This window comes from Ylistrum balloti, unplaced genomic scaffold (assembly GCF_031769215.1).
Source record: "Ylistrum balloti isolate Yb309-2 unplaced genomic scaffold, AGI_CSIRO_Ybal_v1 Utg370892, whole genome shotgun sequence".
Taxonomy (NCBI): Eukaryota; Metazoa; Mollusca; class Bivalvia; order Pectinida; family Pectinidae; genus Ylistrum; species Ylistrum balloti.
Window position 1 is genome coordinate 93,174 of NW_026782507.1, and position 9,882 is coordinate 103,055.

General features: G+C 37.1%; 1 protein-coding gene across 1 annotated transcript in view; it reads right to left on the reverse strand.

Moving 5' to 3' along the window:
- Positions 1 to 9,882, reverse strand: part of LOC132559335 (serine-rich adhesin for platelets-like) — a 44,593-nt gene that overhangs the window by 19,362 nt on the left and 15,349 nt on the right. The window contains exons 7-16 of the mRNA XM_060223948.1: positions 8,553 to 8,758; positions 7,941 to 8,006; positions 6,409 to 7,412; positions 5,513 to 5,593; positions 4,889 to 5,114; positions 3,218 to 3,430; positions 2,729 to 2,923; positions 1,885 to 2,066; positions 637 to 859; positions 101 to 223 (exon numbers count right to left, since the gene is read on the reverse strand). Coding sequence (XP_060079931.1) covers positions 101 to 223; positions 637 to 859; positions 1,885 to 2,066; positions 2,729 to 2,923; positions 3,218 to 3,430; positions 4,889 to 5,114; positions 5,513 to 5,593; positions 6,409 to 7,412; positions 7,941 to 8,006; positions 8,553 to 8,758 — 2,519 coding nt within the window. The remainder of the gene's footprint in view (positions 1 to 100; positions 224 to 636; positions 860 to 1,884; positions 2,067 to 2,728; positions 2,924 to 3,217; positions 3,431 to 4,888; positions 5,115 to 5,512; positions 5,594 to 6,408; positions 7,413 to 7,940; positions 8,007 to 8,552; positions 8,759 to 9,882) is intronic.

A 9,882-nucleotide genomic window follows, 5' to 3' on the forward strand; every position in this document is an offset into this window, starting at 1 on the left:
CATATGTAGGCTGGCCCATTTCCCACCCTACCTCAGTGTCAATACGTACCTCACGAGTAGCCTGGTCCATCCCCCACCCTTCCCAAGTGTCAATACTTACCTCACGAGTAGCCTGGTCCATCCCCCTTTCCTTGTCTGTCTTTTCCCTCTGTATCACCTTTAAAGACTCCTCTTTGTCCTGTACAACTTGTCTTAGTTCCTCCAGGGATTCCAACCCATCTGCCTACAACATTACAAAAAACATCAACACTGTCAGCAATATTGAGATGTTATCACACATGTTAGTTTAAAAGGCAAAAAAAAAAAATCAATAGATTTGCATGAACTTTCTTCATTCAACTATTGCATGTTACTGTCACAGTAGTCTGATGAGAGATTGTCACACAGAGAGTATTCTATGTAGTGTCTGTATATTGTTTACAGAGAAATTATTTTGAGTATTCACATTCATCTTTGCCTTAATTTGCAAAAAGTTGATTTCATTTTAAAATTTTATTGCACCGAAACATGTATGTATACAGTAATTTCTACAAATCATTCATGAAAATATCAAATTCTTGTTTTTTATTTTCAAAGCCAAAATTTAATGCACATGTGTTATACAATGTTAGGTAAGGTCAAATTGTTGCTCATTACCCCTTCACTGTCAAGGTCAATGACATCCCCATCCAGGACATAGGTCATCTCCATGGTTTCCTTCAAGTCGGCTATGCCAGTGGTCAGTTCCTTGATTTCCTTTTTAACAGTGCGAATTTCCTTCTTGAGTCTATTTACAGTTTTATTAGCGTCTTTCTTTTCCATTAACAACGATTGTATCTCGTTTTCCAAAGGTTCGCAAACATCCTCCAGATGAAGGTTCCTTGTAAGCAAAATATAAACAGTAAGTTTATGCCTACACCAGAAAACTTATCAAGGTATCTCAATAATAATAATAAACTTTATGTTTATTTTACAACAATTGCGAAGCAAGTTTTTCCAACTGATATAAATCATTCTTGTTGGCTCGGATGGAAGCGCACGAGGGGTCTTAGTGTGGGAGGAAATCGGAGTACCCAGGGAAAACCCACGTGGTCTGGCAGGTGACCACATACCTTTTCACTTCCATTCAGGGAATCGAACCCTGGACGGCTAAGTGAAAGGCGAGTATGTTACCAATGCATCACCCGACCACCCACTAGGTATCTCAATACTGGTAAAAGGTTTCAGTAGGGTTTAGAAGTCTCAATCTAACATCACTAACTGTATTTATCAAACAAAAATCCTATGCCTGGTAACAAGCTCACCATCGTTTATTGCTGTTATAGTATAAATAACACCATATGCTGTTTCACTTTCATGTATTTAGTCAACGCCCCCAATTCATCCTCGATACTCCAGGGTTTATGATCACTATAACTCTCTGCACGCCTGGAACATGTCAATTGAGGGTTTTAAAATTGAGAATGCTCTTATTTGAGCAAGATGTTACGTCTTATTGGCCCTCCGGGCATAATTTGGTGACAGCTTTTATTTTTACATAGGATCATGGTCAACCACTAGTTTAACCCTGGGGGAATTTTCCTTTAGTTCAGTGGTAAAGCATCCGCCTAGAGACCTGGAGGTCATGGGTTCGATCCCAGGTGGAAACATACTATTCTTTTTCTTGGTGTAATAAAATCAAACTGTTGTCCTATTGGTACGGTCACTAGGTGACAACTGCCTTAGGGCATTTTGACAATTATAGAGTGTGATTAAGAGGGATTTATTTAATTCCAAAGTTATGAACTTTCTGATGGAGACAGATGTGAAATCAAGGGTGTAACTAAAAAGGTTACACCTGATTAACTCTGAGAATTTCTGAGTGTAAGAAATGTGAAATTATGGGCATAATTAAGGAGGCTATACCTGATTAACTCCGATGGCATGAGGTCATCTGACTTGGTACAAATGAATGCTACACTGCCGTACTGTCCATCCATAAGAAGCTGTCGCCGAAAGTTTTCTCCAAGCATGTCTTTGGCCGTCTTGTTATTGATTGCTCTGTGTATGGCAGCTACTACCCACACGACTGTACAGTTTTTAAGGTACTGAAATAAAATACACAAGACATTTATTTCAATTACCATTAATAGAACTTAAAATCTACTTAAAAGATTTGTTAAACACAATCAGCCAAATTATCATAAAATATTCAACGGAATAAAAAGTTAAAGGTGATAAGTCTAAATGTTCACTCTAACACTTGCTTATGAAGGATTACTGTAAGACATATACTATCACTGTAAATATTTTAGCAGTTACCATCTTTTTACTAATGATATTTTCTGTATAATGTGCATACGATAATTATTCCAAATGCATAAATTCATCATTGAGTTGAAATGTCAGTAAATGATCATTCATGTAATCTAGATTGTAGCAAATTAAGCAAGTTTATGTTAAATAAAATTTCGAAACATCAATTATTGCTGTGAATGTTTACAGCATGGATACCTTAGTTGGATGCGGATTTACAGCAAACATTTAGTAACTTTTATCAATCTAGCATTTTTTCTATTAGAAGTAAAAGAAGGCTGAAAAGATATCTAATCCAAATTCATGTGAGATATTTCAACTTTTAAACTGTCATCGCTGCTACTAAAATATACATCGAAGTGCTTACCTGATTACTATTGATTAGAACTGTCAGAAATCAATAAATGATTCCACGTTTTCTGTGGCTACATGTATTGTATTAATTTGTCCTCACCTCTCTGGCTATGCGGTCACGGGCCGCGTTTGAATCACATACACCAGGAAGATCTACAAGGACAGCCCCACTGCTGCAGGCATCACAGTCTGGCATGCGTATGGTAACTTGCTTCACGATTGGCCAAAACTGACCACCGGCTCCTGGATCAGCTGTCTCTATATAACGATCAATCAGTCGTCGGAAGTCTTTTGGCTAAACACAAGTACAATTTATTGTTATCAATCATCACAAACTTTTGATCACACAACTTCGTTGAGAAACCTACTTGAACGAACAAGAAAACATAATTTCCTCATTTGCAAGCACTTGAAAGTACAAGAAAATATTATTTTCTAATTTGCAAACACTTGAAAGTACAAGAAAACATTATTTCCACCAATAGTAAGGAAATCTTGGAACTCCTATAATTCATTAAAGAGTATTCTCTGCAATAAATGTTCAGACTGTCATTTATAATTATAAAGAACCGAGTTTTAGTAGACTTACATTGGTAGCCCTGATGGTTTTGACTTTGTCCAACATCCTTGTGACAGCAGTAAGATGTGACAGAACTGCCACAGTGTCGACCTTACCATACACAGCCTTGACCTTGAGGAGAGCCACTCCAGCCTCTGACTCAAGGTCAGGCACACTCTTCTTCAGCTTCCCGTCAGCAGTTGTCAAGTCAGATATCAGCAATTTAAGCTCATCAAACCACTCCTGTTGAAATCATGAGAAATCCAAATCTTTCACTGGTCATTAGTTTTTCTCAACCAATCAGAGTTTTAATTGCAAATAAACTACAAAATGTAAAACATGAATGCGTCACACTCAAATGCCTACATAAGTTTAAATGTTTGACAAATCTCTTTAAGAGAAGCAGTGACTTTGATAATGAAACTCAAAATGCTTTCAGAAATGAATTTGCAATTGTAAAAAGTATTCATTTGGAATGAACATGGGTAACATAGAACAAGTAAAAAATGGCAAGGCCACAAAAATTCATTTCATAAAATACTATATTTTACATTTATCTCCCACCACTCTTATACATAAAAACTAGACTGTCATGGAATGATGAGAATATCATTGAAACTGTCGCACTCTGTCTCAACATCAAGCTCACTTTACTGATGATTTACTGATGAACTAAACACTTTACAGATGATTTACTGATGAAGTAAACACTTTACTGATGAAGTAAACACTTTACTGATTAAGTAAACACTTTATTGATGAAGTAACCACTTTACTGATGATTTACTGATGAAGTAACCACTTTACTGATGATTTACTGATGAAGTAAACACTTTACTGATGATTTACTGATGAACTAAACACTTTACTGATGAAGTAAACACTTTACTGATGATTTACTGATGAAGTAAACACTTTACTGATGATTTACTGATGAAGTAAACACTTTACTGATGAACTAAACACTTTACTGATGATTTACTGATGAACTAAACACTTTACTGATGATTTACTGATGAAGTAAACACTTTACTGATGAACTAAACACTTTACTGATGATTTACTGATGAACTAAACACTTTACTGATGATTTACTGATGAAGTAAACACTTTACTGATGATTTACTGATGAAGTAAACACTTTACTGATGAAGTAAACACTTTACTGATGAAGTAAACACTTTACTGATTAAGTAAACACTTTATTGATGAAGTAACCACTTTACTGATGAACTAAACACTTTACTGATGAACTAAACACTTTACTGATGATTTATGATTTACTGATGAAGTAAAACTGATGATTTACTGATTACTGTAAACACTTTATTGATGAAGATGAACTAAACACTTTACTGATGATTTACTGATGAACTAAACACTTTACTGATGATTTACTGATGAACTAAACACTTTACTGATGATTTACTGATGAAGTAAACACTTTACTGATGAACTAAACACTTTACTGATGATTTACTGATGAACTAAACACTTTACTGATGAACTAAACACTTTACTGATGATTTACTGATGAACTAAACACTTTACTGATGATTTACTGATGAAGTAAACACTTTACTGATGATTTACTGATGAAGTAAACACTTTACTGAGGAAGTAAACACTCTATTGATGTAGTAATCTTGAGTGTAGTTTAATCATACCATTCCTATATTGAGGAGTGACACTTTGATTTACCTTGCGAGACAGAAATTTGATGTCTGCCTCGTAGTTGTCACTAGTAGTGTTAGCAAGGACCTCCACTACAACAGCTGTACAGGCCCTCATCCCTGAGGTAGGCAGAGTGTTGTGTTGGTCTATCACTGCATTCATCAGACTTGACTTCCCTGAACCTGTATCTCCGACAACAGCGATGGTCGTGTTTGGTAACACCATTTTTTCTTCTATCCCCAACAAGTCGTTCCTGAAGACAAGTTTTCCAGCAAATCATGAAACTTCAACAAGATTCACAAGAAATCATGAAAACGAAAGAGTCTAGGATCCCCTGATACTACCAGTAAATCTTTTAATCAAAAGAGGAAACTGAACCCTAAAGGCATATAAACCACAAATCTACTCCTTATTTTGGGGAAATAACACACATTACACCAATTCGGCCATGACATGTAATATGACCTCAAGGACCTATGTTTAAAAGCTTATACAGCTATCTTAAGTGAGAAACAGAATCTTGCATTAGTTTCCATTTCATCTTGTCACAAAGTTTTCATGTGACCTCACCTCAAAATGAAAAAATCTTAGCCTTGTATGATAAATATAAAATGAAATGTTGACTCGTGTAGAGATCCTTTATCTACATACCTCCATTGGGACACTCTCGGGAAGGTGCCGAGTTTGTGCCCATCCAGAGCTTCACGAAGCCTGCTAACGACACTTTTACATCTGTAAATATTAACATTCAAGGTGTTAAATTCACCAAGACTGGATTGTAAAACCTCACAAATGACATTCAATACCAAAATCAAGATCATACCCAATCTGACAAAACCATACTTACAAAGCAATAAGCCCACTTCTATACAAACTACTGTGCAGTCTGACAACATTTAACATAAACCCATGCAATTTCATTGTCCCTTACCTAACAAACCCATCCACTGTCTTTGAGTAATTAAGAGCCATGTGTTCATCCCCTAGGCTTATCATATGATAAATATGTACAACATTTGATTGTTTGATCATTTCATAAACCAACAATTACAGCTTAACAGACATTAATACCACAAAGCATACATACTCTGAATATTTCAAATAATGACCACCCAGATATAATTTGGTGTCAAACTAGATGGTGTGAATATAAACTTCATCTGTTGAGGAGATTGTGAGATATCTTGCACACAAGCTTCTGATTTCAAAATGGGCCTTAGACTTTTAATCTTGACCAATGATTATCGAAAATCAAAAACTGTTCAGATATAAGTATAATCTAACCCCTGCCCATGGGGTCATGACCTATCTTGTATATAAAGTTACTTACATGGAGAAGGTGATTAGGATAATCCTCCTCCCCAAACTTTCACTAATTGGTGTGAACATTAGCATAGAATATTACCTAAATACACAAAGGTGTTGCCGCAATATGTTATACAATAAAACCAAAAAATTTTTTTCTAACCTTTTGAAACATCCTTTCCCTTTCAAATCTCAAAGGCTATAATTTAGACTAGATATTTCATTGCCTTGTGTTTACATACCTTGTCAAGTAATCAGCTATTCTGTTACTAGAAATTTCAGCCTCAGTGAGACTGCGTCGCTGAACTGAACCAGCTGAAGGAATTTCACCAGGAGTTTCCTGACTAGATTGGACAGATTCTGACTGAGACAGTGTTGTTTGTTTCTTTGTTTTGTATTTCATCAACTTAGCTTTAACATTTACCAAAAATTCTTTAGCTTTTCTCTTTTTAGCTGAACTTTCCGAATTCTTTTCTGTGGAAAGAAATTGTTTGGATGCATTGTTGAATTGGCTTTCGTTGACATTTGCTAAGAGAGGGCACTGGGTACTGATGGACAAGTCATCATCAAAGGCCTTTTTTAACTTGCTGGCTGGCGAAATTTTCGGAAAATCTGGTCTACTTGGATGTTTTGTTCTTGATCGCTTTGGTAATGGAATTTCATCCATTTCCAGGTCACCAATATTAAACAATTTACGTTTCTTTATGCCTGTGGTTGACTGCAAACTGACATCATCAGGTTGAGGTGTAACACTGATAGACATGCCGCAGTCCTCATTACAATCACTATCAATTCCTTCCATATGTTGTAATGGACTAGTATCATCACATTCAATTTCCTCTACATCTTTTGCATTCTCAGATGATTCCTCGTCTACTTTATCATTGCTGTCTTCAAAGGCTTTCAAATCTAAATCTGGAACACTAAATTCATCCTCTGAGTCAAACATTTCTGAAGCACTAACAGTGAACTTCTCAGCTGGTTTCCCACCTGCCTGGGCTTGCATGTCAAATGGCATTGTTATATCAGGGAAAACTGGCGACATACAAAGAGAGGGAGTAGACTCTTCCTGAGGCTCCAAAGAGGAAAGTGGATGAAGAACAGGTACAGACATATCATTGTCATCATCTTCATCGCACGTGTTAGGAATTATGTCATTAGCGTCATCTTCATCATCAAATGAAGACTGGCGAGGTGGAGAAAGAGGCAAATTGTCATCAGCGTCATCTTCATCACCGACTGAAGACTGGCAAGGTGGAGAAAGAGGCAAATTGTCATCAGCATCGTCTTCATCACCGACTGAAGACTGGCGAGGTGGAGAAAGAGAAACATTGTCATCTTCATCAACAACTGAAGACTGGTGAGGTGGAGAAAGACGCAAATTGTCATCAGCATCACCAACTGAAGACTGGTGAGGTGGAGAAAGACGCAAATTGTCATCAGCATCATCTTCATCACCGACTAAAGACTGGCAAGGTGGAGAAAGAGAAACATTGTCATCTTCATCACCAACTGAAGACTGGTGAGGTGGAGAAAGACGCAAATTGTCATCAGCATCATCTTCATCACCGACTAAAGACTGGCAAGGTGGAGAAAGAGAAACATTGTCATCTTCATCACCAACTGAAGACTGGCGAGGTGGAGAAAGAGGCAAATTGTCATCAGCATCATCTTCATCACCGACTGAAGACTGGCGAGGTGGAGAGAGAGGCAAATTGTCATCAGCATCGTCTTCATCACCGACTGAAGACTGGCGAGGTGGAGAAAGAGAGACATTTTCAAAGTCATCCATCGACTGATCTCCTTGGCAGGAAAATTCATCACTAAAGTCAAAAGTGTCCTGAAAGTCACCAACAAAGTAATACAAAAGGATGAAATGTATCTATAAATACATTTTCAATTTAAAACAAGCACTTGTTACTGTACTGAAAAGTACTTGATTGTTGCTTTTGGGAGCTTTGGGGGAAAAAAAATTAAAATTAAAATAAATTAGCAAAAAATAAATAAAAAAAAAGATTTAAGAGATAGCTTTTTGATAAAATAAAATTTATAGGCCTCAACAAATCTTAACACAGCCATATGATCTTAAATGTTTTCAGGAAAGTTTCATTGTTTTCTCTACTTCATTCAATTTATTTGTCCTATTGACAGGTGAATGAAACATGAGGTTTCACTATTCAACTAAGAAAATAACCAACATTTAATTTTATAATTCACGACGGACACCTCAGAAAATTCTTTTTCTTAATTTGACACTACAAAATTAAATATACATATAGATATGAGAAAGATCAACACCAGACAAAGGACAATTACAATTTAAACCTCCTATAGTGGGAAGATGGGCTTTCTAGACAATCAATGTTTTCAACATAACAAAGGGTACCTCTGAAATAAATGTGTCAACTAATTCTAATACAGTCTGCCTCTCTGCATTTGTTTGTATGTCATGCCTTTCAATAGTTGAGGATGTTTCTTCGAAGGCTGTTTCTAATCCAATGCTGGAAGTAAACATGTCTTCTTCATCGTACAAGGCTAGTAGAGAAGATTCCTCATCAGAATTGAAAATGTCTTGTACAGAAGATTCCTGACCTAAAATAGATTTATTCATTTCTTTACAATATAACAATATAATGTGCTAGAAGTCACTATGGGTGTCCCTGTGAACTCTGAGGATGGGCGAGATCCTCAGGGCAGGATCCCACAGTACAAATTAGTACCCTACTCAGGGCAGAATCCCACAGTACTAATTAATAACTGACTCAGGGCAGGAATCCTACTGTACAAATTATCACCCAACTCAGTGCAGTAACCGACAGTACTAATTAGTACCCAACTCTGGGCAGGATCCTACAGTACAAATTAGTACCCAACTCAGGGCAGGATCCTACAGTACAAATTAGTACCCAACTCAGGGCAGGAATCTACAGTACAAATTAGTACCTAACTCAGGGCAGGATCCTACTGTACAAATTATCATCCAACTCAGGGCAGGATCCTACAGTACTAATTAGTACCCAACTCATGGCAGGATCCTACAGTACTAATTAGTACCCAACTCATGGCAGGATCCTACAGTACTAATTAGTACCCAACTCAGTGCAGTAACCGACAGTACTAATTAGTTCCCAACTCAGGGCAGGATCCTACAGTACTAATTAGTACTAATACAGTAATTACCCAACTCAGGGCAGGAATCTACAGTACAAATTAGTACCTAACTCAGGGCAGAATCCTACTGTACAAATTATCACCCAACTCAGTGCAGTAACCGACAGTACTAATTAGTACCCAACTCAGGGCAGGATCCTACAGTACAAATTAGTACCCAACTCAGGGCAGGATCCTACAGTACTAATTAGTACCCAACTCAGTGCAGTAACCGACAGTACTAATTAGTTCCCAACTCAGGGCAGGATCCTACAGTACTAATTAGTACCCAACTCAGGGCAGGATCCTACAGTACAAATTATCATCCAACTCAGGGCAGGATCCTACAGTACAAATTATCACCCAACTCAGTGCAGTAACCGACAGTACTAATTAGTTCCCAACTCAGGGCAGGATCCTACAGTACAAATTAGTACCCAACTCAGGGCAGGATCCTACAATACAAATTAGTACCCAACTCAGTGCAGTAACCGACAGTACTAATTAGTTCCCAACTCAGGGCAGGATCCTACTCAGGGCAGGATCCTACAGTACTAATTAGTACC